Source organism: Neovison vison, chromosome 1 (genome assembly GCF_020171115.1).
Source record: "Neovison vison isolate M4711 chromosome 1, ASM_NN_V1, whole genome shotgun sequence".
NCBI classification, from domain to species: Eukaryota; Metazoa; Chordata; class Mammalia; order Carnivora; family Mustelidae; genus Neogale; species Neogale vison.
The window spans coordinates 35,343,794-35,364,691 of record NC_058091.1 but is presented as its reverse complement, the minus strand read 5'-3'; the positions used below and the strand labels follow the sequence as shown (position 1 = coordinate 35,364,691).

Sequence of the window (20,898 nt, the reverse complement as noted above, 5' to 3'; positions counted from 1 at the left end):
ATACACAAAGTCTGTTCAAGTGATGCAAAATACTTTAGTAAATAAAATTTCTAAGATGTTTATCTCACAAAATATAATTGTGATACTTCCAAATAAATACCACCATTTAGTCTAGCTGTATATAGATTTGTAGCCATCAGTATTTGATGATACAACTAATGTATTGCACTTTTAAAACTTTTCAATGTAATGAACTTTATGGATTTTAGTTTTCATTCAAATACATTGGGAATCACTGTCAATACCATTTACTAATTACCATTTTTCAATAAATTACAGCTAAACATTTACCATTTTGGAGTTTAAAGTATGTCATCATGGCAAAGTTTCGAAGAAGGACTTGCATCATTTTGTCACTTTTTATTCTATTTATTTTCTTCCTGATGATGGGTTTAAAAATGCTGAGACCAAATAAAGCTACTTTTGGAGATCCTTTTGGACTTGAATTTCTTCCACTACTTCATCAACAAACTCGCTTAGGGAAAAGCTTCGATTCCCAAAACAATGACAAAATCAACCGTGAAACAAGTAACAAGAATTTAAAAAGTGTTGAAATCACTATGAAACCTTCCAAAGTCTCTGAACCTTACCTGGAAGAGCTGCAACCTCTGAATTATTATTTACATGTATTTTATTACAGTTGGTATGGAAATCCACAATTTGATGGTAAATATATACATTGGAACCATCCAGTCCTGAAGCATTGGGACCCTAGATTAACCAAGAATTATCCACAAGGGAAGCACAGTCCCCCGGATGACATTGGCTCCAGCTTTTACCCTGAGTTGGGAATTTACAGCTCTCGGGATCCTTCTGTCATTGAAACTCATATGAAACAAATGTACTCAGCTTCAATTGGTAATTATTTTTATGTGTGTGTGTTTAGATATGTGATCTGTGTGTGTGTGTGTGTAAATGTAGAACATTTAAGTTACTAATTATTCTTCACATTGTTATTAATTATAATCTTAAACTTACAAACTCTAAATTAAGCTGCATGTATATTCTTAAACATCTAGGAAACCACTTTTTAATAGTACTTTAAAATGCATTGTATAATTTATAATTTTTGGAACATTTCTGGATATATTTTATTGATATCTAATTTAATATTAGAAATTTAAGAATTGAATTAGAAATTAGAAATAGAATGGAATTAGAAATTCAATTAGAGTAGAATTGAAATAGAAATAGACTTATAATTGAATTGTCACCTACATAAGATAAATTGGATTCTCCCACTTCAAGTATACAGCTCAATGATGTTTCTGTAAGGTATACACCTGTTTAATCATTAGCCCAACATGGAGTAAAATATTCTATAGCCCAGAAACTTTTGTCATGCTTCCCTCTTGCACCTTCATATTCTTCCCCAAGAAACTGTGAATCTAATTTCTCTTACTGTAGTAGAATAGCTGTTAATTTTCTCTTACTGTGTGAAAGTAGAATCATCTAGTGTGTTGTGTAGGTGGGCAGGGGGGGCCTTTTGCTCGGCACATCATTCTTAAGTTTACCCATGTTGTTAACTATGTCAGTAATTGAGTTAGAATTATTGCTGGGTAGTAATCCCCCATTGTATGACTATAGCCATTTGTTTCCGCATTCATCTGATGAACATTTGGACTGTTTCAAATTTTTCGCATGTAGTATATCATTTAGTCTTGTTTTTCTGTTTTTTAAAACTTGTCTAATCTCTGCTTTTTAAATCTATGCTTATTTATATTTAATAGAATAATGGTATGGTTTATTTTAAATGTTTTGTTTGCTGTTTTCTATTTATACTAATCCTATTCTTTTTTCTTCTTTTTCTGCCTTCTTTTTTATAGGATATGTTTATCCCATTTTTTTTCTTCTGACTTATATATTCATTTTATTTTATGATTGCTCTAAAATTTACAGTATGCACTTTAACTTAACTGATCACAAATCTCTGGTTATTTTTGTTCCCTTTTTCTCTCAGCATTGTCTTCCCTCTAACTTCTGGCACTCCAGCTGCACACATTTACATAGATTTACATACATTATCCCACAGGTAATTAATAAAAAAATATATTAATGGGTGCCTGAGAATTCTTCAAATTATTAACCTACCCTTTAAAATAAAAAATGTCTCTGCTGTGTTTCCTCTCTTATTAGTGTCCCTAATACTAGGGCCACAAAAATAAATTGGGTGTTCCCATATTTTTATAGCTGTAAAAAGGGCCAAACTCATTATTGAGCTGATAGGTATATAGAGGTATGCAAAGCGTTTCATGAACAAAACAATGTAGAATTCTGTGAATCTACATCAGGTATGCAAGATGACTTGTTTTTCTTCTGTAATTATTTTTTCCAATTATTTAAGAAAATTTAATTTATAGTATATACTTATAGCTCCAGTTTCTATGTTCTGTGATATAAAATATGACATGAAATAGGATTACTAAATTCAGAGAGCATTGACTACAGTCTCGGTTTACAATTTACTTTTGGGTAGAGGACCTTTCAAATGACTTTACTATTTTGTACAAAGAATTTCTATCACATTTAAGGCTTTTTTATTACAAGGTTGGCTTGTTTGTGACTGCTGTGCTTGACAAAAAATGGATATCCGTGGTAGTTTCAGATTTTTTTTTTTTAAAGCAAATTGAGCTTTATGCAATGAGTATTCACCCCACCCCAACCCCCCGGCCCCCAGGTATGTTTTATCTGAAGAAATAATATGAAAATGACATTCTTGGTATGTTATTATTCGTGATTAGGAAGAAAACTTCCAGTTCATATGTAGTTTTATGCCTATCTTATGTTTATGAAGACCTTTCCCCCATTCCCCCATGTATTATTTTACTATGACATAATATGTGTGAACATGAATTATTTGAAAACATTGTCAACAACATAATTATTTTAATTTTAAATGTTGACTATTTCACTATTGATCAAATATTTCTTTTGGTAGGTGTCATGGGAAAAATAAATCCTTTGATAGAAATAAAAGTGACATTTTAATCAATCTGTATATTTTCTTATCAGTTAAGTATTGAATTATACTAATTTTTATTGAAATATTGACATTTAACATTCTGTAAGTTAAAGGTATATAGTGTAGTAATTTGATATATATTGTTCCATTTGATTACCATTGTAACCATTAGTGAGTCCTTCTATCACATCTCCTAATTATTATTTTCTTCTAGTGGTGGAAAAAATGAAGATCTAGTCTCCTAGCAAGTGAATGTTTTTAATACAGTTTTGTTGTCTATAATCACTGTACTATGTATGAGATTCCCACATCTTATTTATGTATTAGTATCATATGTGTACCTTAAACAACCTCTCTCCCATTTCCCCACTACTGAGCTTGTGGTAACTACCATTTCACTCTCTTTGTTTTGTTTGCATTTTATACAAGCTATCTGACAGTATTTGTCTACGTCTAACTTAGCATAATGTTCTCAAGATACATCCATGTTGTTGCAACTGGCAGGATTTCACTACTTTTTCTGGTCCAAGAGTATTCCATTTTATATATGTATATGTATCACACTTTATACACACTTATATATATATGTGCGTGTGTGTGCGCACGTGTGCACATGTGCATCTATCTTTATCTTCCATCTATCTGTTTTTATCACCATGTCTTCATCCATTTACTCATTCATTGATGGACACATTTTGGCTGTCGTGTAATGCTGCAGTTACACAGGCATACACATATCTCTTTGATAAAGTGTTAATTTCTTTTGGATTTATACCCAGAGTTGCGACTGCCAGATTATAAAGTAGTTCTATTTTTAATTTGGGGGGGGGGGACCTCTATATTCTTCTCCAATTTACATTCCCACCAACAGAGTTACCTTTTCTATACATCCTTGCCAACACTTACTATCTTGTTTTCTTGATAATATCTGTTATAACATGTATGAAGGGCTATTTCACTGTAGTTTTGATTTGTATTTCCTTGATGGCTAATGATGTTGAACACTTTTCATGCCAACAGTGGCAAGTCTTCTTTGGAAAAGTGCCTCTTAAGTTCTTCTGCTCATTTTTTAAGTGGATAATTTGTGGGGATTTGTTCATTATTGAGTTACAGGAATTCTATGTATATTTTGGGTATTAACCCATTATCTGTTAAATGATTTACAAATAATTTATTTGCCTTTTAGTTTCTTTTTTTTTAATATTTTATTTATTTATTTGACAGAGAGAGATCACAAGTAGGCAGAGAGGCAGGCAGAGAGAGAGAGATGAGGAAGCAGGCTCCCTGCTGAGCAGAGAGCCTGATGCGGGACTTGATCCCAGGATCCTGAGATCATGACCTGAGCCGAAGGCAGCGGCTTAACCCACTGAGCCACCCAGGCACCCTTACTTTTAGTTTCTTAATTGTTCCTTTCGCATTGTATAAGCTTTCAAGTTTGATGTAGTCCCACATGTTAATTTTTTCTTACTTGGGCTTTGGGTGTCCTATCCAAATGTTTAAGTCTGATCCATTTCTAGGTGATTTTTGTGTGTGGTGTAAGATAGTCCAATTTTCTTTTTCTGCCTTCTGGCATCATTTGTTGAAGAGATATCCTTTCTCCATTGAATATTAATATTCTTTGCTTCCTTATTCTTTATTAGTTGACTATATATGTGGGGGTTTAATTCTAAGTACTCTATTCTGTTGATCTAAGTGCCTATTTTTATACCTATTTTTATACTACTGTATAATTAGTATGGCTTCTTAGTATAATTTGAAATCAGTAAATATGCCTCCAGTTTTGTTTTTCTTTGTTATCATTGCTTTGTCTATACAGGGTTTTTTTTTTTTTTTTTTGGCTCCATACAAATTTGAGGATTTTTTTTATTATTACTATGAAAAATGCTGTAGGAATTTCTTTCTTTTTTTTTTTTTTTTTTTGGCTTAAATAATGGAGGGTTTTAAAAATATTTTTTTATTTTCATTCAATTAATTAACATAGGGTATTATTAGTTTCAGAGGTGGAGTTCAATGATTCATCAGTCTTATATAGCTCATTACATCCTGTCACCTCCTTAATGTCCATCACTGAGTTACCCCATCCCCCCAGCCCTCTCCCCTCCAGCAATCTTCAGTTTTTCTCCCATGATTAAGAGTCTCTTATAGATTACCTTGCTCTGTGGAGTCCTTTCTTTCTTTCTTTCTCTTTCATTTTATTTATTTGTCAGAGAGCACACGCACAAGCAGGGGGAGCAGCAGGCGGAGAAGCAGGCTTCTCACTGAGCGTGCAGCCTGACATGGGCTTTGATCCCAGGTCTCTAGAATCATGACCTAAGCCAAAGGAAGACACTGAACCAACTGAGCCACCCAGGTATCCCACCCTCTGTGATATCATCTTGTTTTATTTTAACCTTCCTTCACTTATGTTCCTCTATTTTTTAAATACCACATATGAGTGAAATCATATAGTAATTGTCTTTCTCTGATTCACTTATTTCACTCAGCATAATACCCTCCAGTTCCATCCATGTCGATGTAAATGATAAGTATTCATCCTTTCTGATGACTAATCTTCCATTGTCTAAAAATATATACCATATCTTCCTGGGACACCTGGGTGGCTCAGTCGTTAACCATCTGCCTTCGGCTCAGATCATGATCCCAGGGTCCTGGGATCGAGCCCTGCATCATGCACCCTGCTTAGTGGGAGGCCTCCTTCTTTTTCTCCCACTCCCCCCTGCTGTGTTCCCTCTATCGCTGTGTTTCTCTCTGTCAAATAAACAAAACCTTAAACTACATACACACACATACACTCACTACCTTTATCCATTCATCTGTCTATGGACATCTCACCTCATTCTACAGTTTGCCTGTTGTGGATATTGCTACTATAAACTGTGGGGTGTGGGTGTCCCTTTGGATCAATACATTTGTATTGTTGGGGTAAATACCTAGTAGTGCAATTGATGGGTCCATACGGTAGCTCTATTTTCAACTTTTTGAGGAACCTCCATACTGTTTTCCAGAATGACTACAGCAGCTTGTATTTTCACCAAAAGTATGCAAGGGATCTCCTTTCTCCATATCCTTGCCAATGCCTGCCATTTCCTGACATGTTAATTTTAGTCATTCTGAATGGTGTGAGGTGGTATCTCACTTCACACCATTGTGGTTTTGATTTTTATTTCCTTGTTGCCAAGTGATGTTGAGCATTTTTCCATGTGTCTGTGGCCCTTTGGATGTCTTCTTTGAAGAAATGTCTGTTCATGTCTTCTGCCCATTTCTTGTTTGGATTAATTATTCTTTGGGTGTTGAGATTGAGAAGTTCTTTATAGATTGTGGATACTAACCCTTTAATAAGGCTTTTGCAAATATCTTCTATTCTGTCAGTTGTCTTTTGGCTTTGTTGACTGTTTCCTTTGCTGTGCAAAAGCTTTTTAGCTAGGTGAAGTCCCAATAGTTCATTTTTGCCTTTGTTTCCCTTGACTTTGGAGACGCATCTGGCAAGAAGTTGCTGTGGCCAAGGTCAGAGTGGTTGGTTCCTGTGTTCTCTTCTAGGATGTTGATGGATTCCTGTCTCACATTGAGGTCTTTCATCTATTTTGAGTCTGTTTTTGTGGATGAGATAAGGCAATGGTCCAATTTCATTCTTCCATGTCGCTGTCCAATTTTCCCAACACCATTTGTTGAAAAGACTGTCTTTTTTCCATTGGAAATTATTTCCTGCTTTGTTGAAGATTAGTCGATCATAAAGTTGATGGTTCATTTCTGGTTTCTGTGTTCTGTTGTTCCATGGATCTATGTGTCTGTTTTTGTGCCAGTACCCTATCAACTTGATGATTACAGTTTTGTAATAGAACTTGAAGCCTGGAATTGTGATGCCGCCAGCTTTGGTTTCCTTTTTGAACATTCCTTTGGCTTTTCTGTTTCCATACAAATTTTAGGATTATTTGTTCCAGCTCTCTGAAAAAAAGTTGATGGTATTTTGATAGGGATTGCATTAAATGTGCAGATTGCTCTAGGTAGCGTAGACTTTTTAACAATATTTGTTCTTCCAATCCAGGAGCATGAACGTTTTTCCATTTATGTCTTCCTCAGTTTCGTTTATATATAGTGTTCTGTTCTATAGTGTTCTGAGTAAGATCCTTTGCCTCTTTGGTTCGGCTCATTTCTAGGTATCTTATGGTTTTGGGTGCAATTGGAAATGGGATCAATTCTTTAATTTCTGTTTCTTCTGTCTTGCTGTTGGTGTATAGAAATGCAACTGATTTCTGTGCATTGATTTTATATCTGCCACTTCACTGAATTCTTGTATGTGTTCTAACAATTTTGGGACAGAGTCTCTTGGGCTTGCCACATAGAGTATCATGTCATCTGAGAAGAGTGAGAGTTTGACTTCTTTGCTAGTGTGGATGCCTTTTATTTCTTTTTGTTGTCTGATTGTTGAGGCCAGGACTTCTGGTACTATGTTGGGCAACTGTGGTGAGAGTGCATACCTGTTGTGTTCCTGACCTTAGGGGAGAACCTCACAGTTTTTCCCCATTGAGAATATTCATAGTGGGCTTTTTGTATACTGCTTTTCTGATATTGAGGTATATTACCCCTATCTCTACACTACAAAGAGTTTTAATCAAAAAAGGATGCTGGGGCACCTGTGTGGTTCAATCAGTTAAGCATCTGTCTGGGGCTCAGTTCATGATCTCACGTTCCTAGAATTAAGCCTGGTGTCACTCTCTGCCTAGCAGGGAGTATGCTTCTCCCTTACCCTCTGCCCCTGCTTGTTCTCCCTCTTCTCTCTTTCAAATAAAATCTAAAAAAAAAAAAAAGCTGTACTTTGTCAAATGCTTCTTCTGCATCTATTGAGGGGATCATGTGGTTCTTGGCCTTTTATTAATGTACTTTATTCATTGATTTGAGGATGTTGAACCACCTTTGCTCCTCAGAAATAAATCCCACTTGGTTGTGGTGAATACTCTTTTTAATGTACTGTTGGATCCTATTGGCTAGTATCTTCTTGAGAATTTTTGCATACATGTTCATTAGGGTTATTGGTCTGTAATTATCTTTTTTTTGATGGGGTCTTTGTCTGGTTTTGGGATCAAGATAATGCTAGCCTCATAGAATGAGATTGGAAAGTTTCCTTCCATTTCTGTTTTTTGAAACGTTTTCAGAATTATAGATATTCTTTAAATGTTTGGCAGAATTCCCCAGGGAAGCCATCTGGCCCTGGGCTCTTTTTATTGGGAGATTTTTGATTACTGCTTCAATTTCCTTCCTGGTTATGGGTCTGTTCAGGTTTTCTGTTTCTTCCTGGTTCAGTTTTGGTAGTTTGTATGTCTCTAGGCATGCATCCGTTTCTTTCAGATTGCCTAATTCGTTTGTGTATAGTTGCCCAGAATGTTTTTATAATTCCTAGTATTTCTTTGATGTTGGTTGTGATCCTCTTTTCTTTCATTCATGATTTTTATTTGGATCCTTTATTTATTTGGGTCTTTTCTCTTTTCTTTTTGATAAGTCTGGCTAGGGATTTATCAATCTTATTCTTTGAAAAAACCAGCTCCTAGTTTTGTCGATCTGTACTGTTCTTTTGTTTTTTTAATTCATTGATTTCTGCTCTACTCTTAATTCACTTCTACTGAGTTTAGGCTTTATTTGCTGCTCTTTCTCCAGTTCCTTCAGGTGTAAGGTTAGGTTGTGTAGTTGAAAGGCTTATATTGCTATGTACTTCGCTCTTAGGACCGGTTTTGCTGCATCCCAAAGATTTTGAACAGTTGTGTTTTTATTCTCATTTGTATCCATGATTTTTTTTTAACTACTTTAATTTTCTGGTTGACCCATTCATTCTTTAGTAGGATGCTCTTTAGCCCTCCATGTATTTGAGTTCTTTCCAAATTTCCTCTTGTGATTTGAGATCAACTTTGAAAGCATTGTAGTCTGAGAATATGCAGTTAATGATCCCAGTAATTTAGTACCAGTTGAGACCTGATTTGTGGCCTAGTATGTGATCTGTTCTGGAGAATGTTCCATATACACTTGTGAAAAATATGTATTCTGTTCCTTTAAGGTGGAATGTTCCGAATACCTCTGTGAAGTCTATCTTGTCCCGTGTGTCATTCAAAACCTTTGTTTCCTTGTTGATCTTCTGCTTAGGTGATCTGTCCATTGCATTGAGTGGGGTGTTAAAGACATCTCTTGTCATTTTTGTTTTTGTTATTGATTCATTTATGTAATTTTGTTATTAGTTGGGTTTTTTGTTGTTATTGTTGCTATTTGTTTATGTAATTGGCTGTTCCCCAGTTAGGGGCATAAATATTTACATTTGTTAGATCTTATTGAATAGACCCTTTAATCATGATATAGTATTCTTCCTCGTCTCTTATTAGAGTGTTTAGCTTAAAATCTAATTTGTCTGCTATAAGGATTGCTACCCCACCTTTATTTTGATATCCATTAGCACAATAAATGATTTTTCACCCCCTCTATTTCAATCTGGTGTTGTCTTTGGGTCCAAAATGAGTCGTTTGCAGACAGCATATTGATGGGTCTTGCTTTTTTATCCAGTCTGATGCCCAGTGTCTTTTGACTGGGGTATTTAGGTCATTTTAATTCAGAGTAACTATTGAAAGATATGAATTTAATGCCATCGTAGTACCTGTGAATTCAGTTTCTGTGTATAATCTCTATTCCTTCCTTTCTGGTCTGTGTTACCTTTGAGTTCTCTGTTTGCTTAAGGATCCCCTTTAATATTTCCTGCAGGGCTGGTTTAGTGATCACAAACTCTGTTTCTTTTTGTCCTGGAAGCTCTTTATGTCTCCTATTCTGAATGACAACCTTTCTGGATAAAGTATTCTTGGCTGTATTTTTTTTTTTTTTTTTCTCATTTAGCACCCTTAATAGTATCATACCATACCTTTCTTGCCTTCCAGGTTTATGTGGGTAGGTCTGCTGCCTGTCTAATGTTTCTATCCTCGAACACTACTGACCTCTTGTCCTGAGCTGCTTTCAGCATTTTCTCTTTGTCTCTGAGTTTTACAAGTTTCACTATTATATGTCAGGGTGTTGACCTATTTTTTGGGCAAGGATGGGGGACTCCTCTGTGCCTCCTAGACTTGAATGCCTGTTTCCTTCCTCAGATTAAGGATGTTCTCAGCTATAATTTGCTTCTTCCACCCCTCCCACTTTCCTCTTCTTCTGGAATCCCAATTATTCTAAGTGTTTTGTCTTATGGTATCACTTCTCTCTTGCATTCTCCCCTTCATGCTCTGGTAGTTTATCTTTTTCTCAGCTTCTTTATTTTCCATCATTTGGTGTTCTATATCACTAATTTTCTCTTTTTCCTCATTCCTCCCAGAAGTTAGAGCCTCAATTTTTTTCTGAAGATTTTATTTATTTGGAGAGAAAACACAAGCACGGGGAAGGGCAGAGGGAGAGTGAGAATCAGGCTCCCTACTGATCAGGGAGCCACATGCAGCACATGATCCTAGGACACTGGGATCATGACCTGAGCTGAAGGCAGACACTTAACCAACTGAGCCACCCAGGCATGCAGTCTCATTTTTTTTTAATCATATCTCATTAGTAGCCTTTTTTTTTTTAATTTCAACCTCATTAGATTTTCTTTTATTTCTCCAGAAAGGGATTCTCTAGTGTTTCCTATGCTTTTTAAAGTCCATATTGTATCTTTATAATCAGAATAACGATTCTGATAATTCCATCATCTTACATCCAAACTGATTAGGTCCTTGGAAGTCAGTATTGCCTCTTATTCTCTTTTTCCAGGGGTTTTCCCATCCTGTCATTTTGTCCAGAGAAGAATAGGTGAGAGAACAAAATCATAAAAAAGCAACAATGACCTCAGAGAATTATACTAAACTCAGAGACCAGAAACCAACAAGGAAAAAAATACATATATGTAATCAGACACTTGAACAAAACCAAGCAATACACTGGATACACTAAATCCTGATTGTATTTTGGTCTGTTAGAAAACTAGGTACCAAAACTGTATAGAAAGAAAAAACCTGTGTATATATACAAAAATGAATACTATTGGAAAGATAGAATGTAACTGCAAAAATAAAAATTAAAAGAGAGTTAAAAATATAATCAGGTGAACAGAACAGAGCAATACACTTGATTCTGGGTGTATTTTGGTCTCTTTTTTAGAAGAAATTATATCTCAAAACTGTAGAGCAAGAAAAACATACATACAAAAACAAAATATAATGAAGGAATAAAATGGAACTAAAAACAAAAATTTAAAAAAGACTTAAAAGATTTGATAAAAGAAATTAGTTGAAAAGGAAAATGAATTAAAATTGAAAGACTAAAGAATCATGAGAAAAATACCCCAAATTTTACATACTATTTTCTCCTAGTGTTGGAATTTTGCATTTCTGTGTGATCAGTAAATTTGCTCTTAGCCAGATATTCTTGCTGATCTTCTGGGGGAGGGGCCTCTTACACTGATTCTCAGGTGTCTTTGCCCCTGGTGTAACTGCATTGCTGTTGCCAGGGGGCTGGGCTCACTGTAGGTGGCTTTGGATTTCTCTATGTAGCTTTTGTTCCCTGAAGGCTTTCTGCCTTTAGAGAATAAAAATAGAAATGACAGTGTCATGATCTCTGGAGTTGAAAGATCCTGGACCCCCACTCCTCAGTGCATTCTTTGGAAAAAGCAGTTAGTCACTTTGATCTCACTGTTTTCTGTCAGCACTCTGTGCTCGCCCAGCCTGTAACCAAGTGTTTTGATCTCAGGCACACTGCCTCCTGGTGTGGAGTCTCCAAACCCTGCACTACAGTTCGCACCTGTGCTGCTTCTCCCAGGGGATGTAAAAGGGTCTTGCTTCTGCCACTTGCTGGGCCTTGATTGGAGAGTGGTTGCCTTATCAACTGTGCTGTGGCTTATGGGAACACCCAGCTGAAAGCCCACTCCTGGGCTCACTGATTATAGCTGGCATCCTGCTCAAATGCCTGTGAGCTCTGCTACATTCATACATTCATGCACACTCCTTCTTTCTGTGACCTTGGAGATTCTGAGACCATACTGTCCCAGCGAGGATTCTGCCTGCTTTGCCACCTAAGCGCCTTTCAGGCGGGGACGTTCCTCACTGGAGAAGACTTCTGAAAGTTCCAGTTTTGCACTCTGCTGCTATATCACTTTCTGGTAGTCGGCTATCAGAGTGTCCCTCCTCCATGGTTTATCTTCCAACATATCGCCTCAGAGTCACTTCTCCACACCTCCTACCTTGCCAAAAGTGAACACATTTCTATTTGTAGAATTGCAGCAATTCTTTTCTTGGACCTCCGGTTGAATTTGCCAGTGTTCAGAATGATTTAATAGCTATCTAGCTGAATTCCAGGGACCAGATGAAATGAGGGTCCCCTACTCCTTTGCTGTCTTCCCTAGTTCCCCACCATCTGCTATAGGAATTTTCATACTGATTGTGTTGAATATATAAATGGCTTTGATAACATGGACATTTAAAAAATTTATTTGAGGGCGCCTGGGTGGCTCAGTGGGTTAAGCCGCGGCCTTCGGCTCAGGTCATGATCTCAGGGTCCTGGGATCGAGTCCCGTATCGGGCTCTCTGCTCAGCAGGGAGCCTGCTTCCTTCTCTCTCTCTGCCTGCCTCTCCATCTACTTGTGATTTCTCTCTGTCAAATAAATAAATAAAATCTTTAAAAAAAAATTTATTTGAGAGAGAGTGAGAACAAGAGTGGAGAGGGAGAAGCAGACTCCCTCCTGAGTGGGGAGCCTGACTCAGGGCTTGACCCCAGGACCCTGAGATCATGACCTGAGATGAAGGCAGATGCTTTACTAACTGAGCCACCAGGCACTCTGATAACATGGACATTTTAACAATATTAACTCTTCACATCCTTGTCATGGGATGTCTTTCCATTTATTTATGTCATCTTCAGTTTCTTGTAGCAGAGTCTTGTAGTTTTCATAGGTCTTTAACTTGGTAAAATTTATTATTAGGTATCTTATTATTTTTGATGCTATTGTGGATGGTAGTTTTCTTTAGTTTTTTTTTTTTTTTTTCCCCCAGATGCTCTATGGTTAATGTATAGAAAGCAGCTGATTTCTGTGTTTTGATTTTATACCCTGCAACTGTATTGTATTCATTGACTAGACCCAATAGTTTTTTATTTCAGTCTTTGGTATTTTCAACATATATCATCATATCATCTGTAAAGAACAACAGTTTTAATTCTTCCTTTCCTATTTGGATGATTTTTCTTTGTCCTGTCTGATTGTATTAGCTAGGACTTCCAGTACTATGTTGAATAAGACTGGTGACAGTGGGCACCTTTGTATTATACTTGATCTTAGAGGAAGAGCTTTCTGTTTCTCTTCGTTGAATATGATGTTACTGTGGGTTTGTTGTATATTACTTTCATTATGTTGAGGTATGTTCTTTCTATACTCAATCTGTCGAGGGATTTTATCATGAAAGAATGTTGTATTTTATCAAATGTCTTTTTTTTTAACATCTTTTGAGATGATACATTTTTTTTTTTTTGAGATGATACATTTTTGTTTTTCATTCTACTAAGCTGGCGTATTACAATTATTGATTTATATATGTTGAACCATCCTTGAACCCTAGGAATAGGAATAAGTCCCACTTGGTGTATAATCCTTTCAGTGAATTCTTGAATTTGGTTTGCTAATGTTTTGTTTAGAATTATTACATCTGTATCCATCAAGGATATTGGTCTCTAGCTTTCTATTCTTGTAGGGTCGTTATCTTGTTTTGGTAGCAGAGTATTGCTTACTTCATATAGAAATTTTGGAAGTGTTTCCTTCTCTCCATCTTTTTGGAAAAGTTTGAGAATTGGCTGTAATTCTTCCTTTAACATTGATATAATTCACCAGGGAAGGGATCTGGTCTGCATACTTCAGTGTTGGGAGGTTTTTGATTATTGACTTATTCTCTTTACATGTTATCATTTTGTTCAGATTCTGTATTTATTCTTGGTTCAGTCTCAGAAGATTATAGGATTGTAGGAAATTATTCATTTCTTCTGTGTTCTGTAATTTGCTCACCTATACTTGTTTATAGTAGTCTCTTAGCCTATTTCTATAGTCAATTATAATTTCCTCTCATCCATTTGATTTTATTTGTTTGAGTTTTCTCTCTTACTTAGTACTCTTGATAATTTCAAAAAAACCAACTTTGTGTTGATTTTTCTATTGTTTTTCTGGTCTCTTACACATTTTTTTCCCCCAACTCTGATATTTATTATTTCCTTCCTTCGCCTAACTCTGAGCTTTGTTTGTTCTTTTACTTCTTTGAGGTGTAAATTATGTTTAAAGTTATGTTTATTTGCAATCTTTCTCATTTCTTAATATATGCATTTATTGCTATAAACTTCTAGAAATGTTGTGTAGCATCCCATTTGTTTTGTTATGTTGGGTTTCCGTTTTCATTTGAAGATACTGATTCCCTTTTTAATCTGTTGTTTCACTTATTGGTTGTTAAGGAGTTATGTATTTGTAGATTTTCTAGCTATTTTTTTGATGTAAGGATAGCTATTCCTACTTCCTTTTGGTTTCTATTTGCATATATTTTGTTTTTATCCCTTCACTTTGAGTGTTCTGTGCATTCTTAAACCTGAAATGGATCTTTTATTGGTACCACATAGCTGGATCTTGTTCTTTATTCACTTTGCCACTGTGTGTTTTTTGATTGGTGAATTCAATTCATTTATTTTTAGGGCAATTATTAATATGTAAGGACTTACTAATATCATTTTATTAATTGTTTTCTGGTTTTATTTTACCCTGTTTCTGCAACCTTTATAAATTTGTTATTTTCCATGATGGTATGTCAGTCAGCAACCCCCGCCCCACCCCCACTTTTTTTTTTTTTTTTTTTTTTGTCTTTTGTAGATCTGCTCTAGGTTTTGGTCTTGTGACTACTATTGGGCTTACATAAAACACTGTATAAAAACATCCATTTTAGGCTGAAAACAGCTTATCTTTGATTGCCTATAAAGTCTTCACTATTTTACTTCTTCCTTTTATACAACTGACATTAGAGTTTATCTACATTTTGTTGTATAACTTATAATAGCTGTAGTTATTTTTCCAACTTTCTATTAACCTTTGTACTATAGTTTAGTTAATAAATACATCATTACTAATATAGAGTTAGAGATTTCTATGTGTGACTGTATTATTTTACCACTGTGTTGTGTACTTTCATGTTTTTATGAGTCTGATAAGCCTGTTTTCATTTCAGCTTAAAGAACTTCTTTCAGTATTTCTTGCAAGACAGATCTAGTAATAGTGAGCTCTTTCATATTTTGTGTGTTTGAGAAAGCTTTTACTTGTCCTTCATATCTGAGGGTTAACTCTTGGATAAAGTATTCTTAGCTGGCCATTTTTGTCCTTCAGTTCTTTGAATATGTCATTCCATTCCACTGGCATGTAGAATTCTTCAAAGAAATCCACTGATACCCTAATGGTTTTTCTATTGTAGGTTACATTTTTTTTTTTTTCCTGTGTCTTTTCTTGTTGACCTTAATTTCTTTTAGCAGTGTTTTGTACTTTCCATTGTACAAGCCTGTCAAATCCTTGGTTAATTCCCAAGTATTTTATTCCTTTTGATGCTATCATATTGGAATTATTTTTGCAATATCCTTTTCAGAACATTCATTGGTAGTATAGAAATGCAACTGATTTTTCCATGTTCTCTTTGTATCCTGCTACTTCGCTGAAGTTATTTATTCATTTTATTTATTCATTTATTTATTTATTTATTTATTTATTTTGGGGGGGCCTTGAGAGTCTTCCATATATAAAATCATTTCACTTGCACACAGATAATTTTACTACTTTCTTTACACCTTGGGTGTCTTTTCCCTTCCTTATTGTTCTGGCTAGATCCTTCAGCACTATATGTTTTGTTTTTTGTTTTTGTTTTTATGTTATGCTTTTCTTTTCCTCCAAATTTTTGTTTAAGTTCAAGTTATTTGACATACACTGTAATATTGGATTCAGGAGAAGAATTTCATAATTTATCACTTACATACAACATTCCATGTTCATCACAACATGTGACCTCCTTAATACATATCAACCATTTAGTCCATCCCCTGCCTCGCTTCCTCCGTCAACCCTATTTTTTCTCTGTAATTAAGAATCTCTATAATTCTCTAAAATTAAGTTTTTTCCCCCCTTCCCATATGTTCGTCTATTTCATTTCTTGAAATTCCACATTGGAGTGAAATTATTTGGTATTTGTCTTTTTCTGACACATTTATTTCACTTAGCTTAATACAGTCTAGCTTCATCTATATCATTGCAAATGGCAAGGTTCCCCCCCCCCCCCTTTTTTTGATAGCTCAGTAGTTTCAGTGCTATGTTAAATGGAAGTGGTAAAAGTAGCCATCCTGTCTTGGTCTTGATTCTCTAGGAAAAACTTTGAATCTCACTGTTGGCTATTCACTGTGAGTTTTGTTGTTGTTATTGTTGCTGGCTATTCACTGTGGTTTTTTGGTGGTGGTGGTGGTGGTGTTTTTAATATATAGCTTTTGTTGTGGTAGTGCCCTTCTATTCTTTGTGTTTGAGTATTTTTATCATGGAAGAGTTGAATTTTGTCATACGCTTTTTCTGCATCAATTGAGACAATTTTTCCCCCTTCATGCTGTTAATGTGTTACATTACATTTATTGATTTCCACATATTGTAAAATGCAATGAATCCTTGCATTCCGGGTGTAATCCTTTTACTATACCGCTGAATTTGTTTTAGTAATAACAGTGCTTTCTTATGTTATCAGTTGGTGTCCTGACTAACCCATAGTTAGTTAAAAATATCCGAAGTCAAAAATACATTTGATGTGCCTAACTTAACAAATATCATAGCTTTATCTAGCCTGCTTAGGACTCTACTGCCAGCAGCTGGGTAAAACCATCTAATATGAAGCCTCTTTTATATTTAAGTGTTAAAAACCTCATGTAATTTACTGAATACTATATTGAAAGTGAAAAACAAAGTAGTTGTATGGGTACAAAATGATTCTAAGTGTTTTGGTTGTTCACCTTCATGATCTCATGGTTGACCAGGAGCTGTGTTTCCTGCTGTTGCCCATCATCAAGAGGATGCATTGTACCATGTATTTCTAGGCCAGGAAAAGATAAAAATTCAAAATATGGTTTCTACTGAATGCCTGCCACTTTCACACTGTCATAAAGTTGAAAAATCTTAAGTTGAACCATCTTACATCTGGTATCTGTATTTTGTTGAGGAATTTTTACATCAGTGTTCATTTGGGATAGTAGTCTAGTTTTCTTTTGTCTTTGCTTTTGTAGTAAGACAATGCTGACCTCATAACATGAATTAGAAAGTACTCCCTCCTTTTTAATTTTTTGGAATAGTTTGAGAGGAATTTAGTTCTTCTTTAGGTATTTCATAGAATTCATCTATGAAGCCACTGGGTCCAGGGCTTTTTTCTTTGTTGGGAGATTTTTGATTATTGATTCACTTTCCTTACTAATATATATAAGATATAAGTCTATGCTGTTTATTTCTTGATGGTTGAGTCTTGGTAGCTTTTGGGCTTCTAGAAATTTGTACATTTTAATGTGGCTATCCAATTTTTTTTGCCATATATTTGTTCATAGTACTCTCTGATAATTGTTATTTCTGTTTTTAGATTTTTGTTTCTGATTTTAGTAATTTGTATCTTTTCTCCTGTTTTCTCAGCTCATCTTGCTAAAGGTTTATTTATTTTGATGATTTCATCAAAGACCCAACTTTTGTTTACACTGATTTTCTGTTTTTTAATGTCCTACTTCATTTATCTCAGCTCTAATCTTCGTTTTCTTCCTTCTGCAAGTCTTAGGATTAGTTTTTTGGGTTTTGGTTTTTGTTTGGTTTTGTTTATAATTCTAGTTCTTTAAGTTGTAAAGGTATGTGGTGGTTTTGAGATCATTCTCATCTTTTATTTATTTATTTTTTAAGATTTTATTTATTTATTTGATAGAAAGAGAGGGATCACAAGTAGGCAGAGAGGCAGGCAGAGAGAAGGGGGAAGCAGGCTCCTCGCTGAGCAGAGAGTCTGATGTGGGACTCCATCCCAGGACCCTGAGATCATGACCCGAGCTGACATAGAGGCTTATCCACTGAGCCACCCAGGAACCCCATTCTCATCTTTTAAATGTAAGTATTTATAGCTGTCAGTTTATCCCCATAGCACCACCTTGTTCATATCCCAGATTTTATATGTCATGTTTTTGTTTTATTCATTTCTAAGCATTTAGAAAACACTTAGCTTATGATTTCTTCTTTAATCTATTGGTTATTTAATCCTTTTGGCCTTAATACAGTGACTTAGGAGGATTTATTTTCAAGTGTTGAATTTTATTCATTCTTGGAATAAACTCCGTTTGTTGCTGATTTGTTGTTTATATAATATAAAATCCTATTTGCTAATTTTTTAAAAAGATTGTGTCCATGTTCAGCTGGTGCATCATTCTATAGTTTTTCTTTCCGTGAAATATATTTGTTTTTCTGTTATTAAAGTAGTGTGGCAGGGCAGTAGGTAACTCAGTCAGTTAGGCATTCAGCTCTTGATTTCAGTTCAGGTCCTGATCTTGGGGTTGTGAGGTCAAGCCCCACAGTAGGGTCCATGGTTAGTGCAGAGTCTGCTTGAGATTCTCCATTTATCAAGGCCCTTTTCCTTGCTCATGTGTACGAGTGCTCTCTTTTCTCTCTTCTCCTAATAAATAAATAAAATCTTAAAAAATAAAAATATAAAAATAACGTGGGGCTGTTTGTCCTCATAAAACTAGCTAAGAAAACTTACTACTTTTTTTCTGGAAAAGGTTGGGTAGAGATGGTAGTATTACCTATTATGCATTTGATATAAATCCCCATTGAAACCATCTTGGCCTGGTGCTTTCATTGTTTAATTATAAATTCAAGCTCATTAATAGGACTATTCAGGTTATCTATTTCTTCTTGAATGAGTTTGGTCCTTTTCTATTTTTTAAAGAACTGATCAATGTCATATTTTTCAGTTTTATGTATGAAGGGTTATTTGTGTTATCCCTTTATTAAGCTTTGAAAGAAATCGGGTCTGTATATTCTGTATGTTTTACCTCTTTATCCATGCTTTTGATAGTTTCTTTTTATGATAGATTTTTTTTTCTTGGTCAATATATTTAATTAAAATTTTTTACCCTTTCAAGAAATCAACACTTGGTTTCATAATCTGGAAAAAGGTTGTTTTTTCTGCTGCTCTGGGATTATCTTATAAATGTGAGTTAAAGTTCTTGATAGTATTGTTCAGGTCTTCTGTATGCTTGCCAATTATCTTGTCTATCACTTATTGATAAAGCAATGTTGATGTATAATTTTGGATTTATCTATTTCCCCTTTCAGGTCTGCCATTTTTCTGTATTTTAAAGGCCTTTTGTTAAGTACATAAGCATTTAGGACTGTTATATCATTTGTATAAAGTCCTTTATTATTATGAAATACTCCTTTTTTAGTGTTGGGAATATTCATTTTCTAAAGTCTACTTTGTTTGACATTAATAAAACAATTCCAGCATTTTTTTTATTAGTGTTTGGTAAATCTTTTCCCATTCTTTTTGACCTGTCTTCATACTTAAGTTGTGTTCAAGGAAATCAGTCTGTGGTCAGGTCTTGCTTTTATAAAAATCCATTTTGAAAATTCTGTCCTTAAAATGATATGCTTAGACTGTTTGTACTCCGTGTAACTAGTAATATGATTATATTGATTGAAATCTGTCTTTTTAGCCACTTGCTATTTATTCCATTTCTTTGTTCCTTTTTCCGCCCCCCCGTGCTCTTTTGGATTAATTGAATAATTTTTATGATTCATTTGCTCTCCATTCTTCACTTATTTATTTTTTCTTTTTTTAATTGCTTACATAAGACTTACCAAATATACCTTTTTATCGTCAGTCCACTTGCAAATAATACATACTTTGTAGGTAGTATAAAGACCTTACCACAATATATTCCCAGTTTTTCCCTACTATATCTTTTGCTGTTGTTATAATTGTCACAGAAGATCCTGTACATTATTACTATTCTTTTTCTTGTAGATCAGAGGTTGGCTAACATTATCTTTAAAGAACCAGCAATATTTTTGGTTTTATGGACCACATCGTCTCTGCAACCACTCAAATCTGCCATTATAGTGTAAAAGTAACCATATATAAACAAATGTATAGAAGACATAAAAGGAAAGGTTTGACTTATGGGCCATAGTTTGTTGATGACAGCTTTAAACAATCATTCATCTTATAAAGTATTGAAAAGACAAATATTAATTTTCTTTTTATTACATTTTCAATGTTCCGTAATGCTGGTCTGCTTGCAATGAATTCTTTCAAATACTGTTTATATTCTTTGTTTTTAATGATGCTTCCTCTGCTATAGTAGAATTCTCAGTGGGCAGATTTTGGAGGTTTTAGTTTCCTTTTGGGACTTTAAAAATGTTACTCCATTATCTTCTATCATGGTTTATGATGGGAAGTGTACTGTAACTTTTACAAATCTTTTCATAACTTGACTTTTTTTTTTAAGATTTTATTTATTTATTTATTTGACAGACAGAGATCACAAGTAGGCAGAGAGGCAGGCAGAGAGAGAGGAGGAAGCAGGCTCCCTGCTGAACAGAGATCCCGATGCAGGGCTTGATCCCTGGACCCTGGCATCATGACCTGAGCCGAAGGTAGAGGCTTTAACCCACTGAGCCACCCAGGCACCCCATAACTTTACTTTCCTGTATGTTTCTGTCATTTTGCACTGATTTTAAACTGTTTCCTCTGTTTTTGATTTTTATCACTTTAAACATGTGTATGTGTTAGTCTTGGTATTTATCTTTCTTGGAATGCTCTGAGCTTCTTGAATTTGTTGTTTTGTGTCTGTCATCAACTGTAGATAATTCTTAGAAAAATTTTTTTAAA

At 34.9% G+C, this 20,898-nt stretch overlaps 1 protein-coding gene across 1 annotated transcript in view; it reads left to right on the top strand.

Moving 5' to 3' along the window:
- MANEA (mannosidase endo-alpha) overlaps positions 1 to 20,898 on the top strand; it is an 83,129-nt gene that overhangs the window by 13,797 nt on the left and 48,434 nt on the right. Inside the window, exon 2 of the mRNA XM_044245402.1 lies at positions 280 to 858. Coding sequence (XP_044101337.1) covers positions 318 to 858 — 541 coding nt within the window. The 5' untranslated portion in view covers positions 280 to 317. The remainder of the gene's footprint in view (positions 1 to 279; positions 859 to 20,898) is intronic.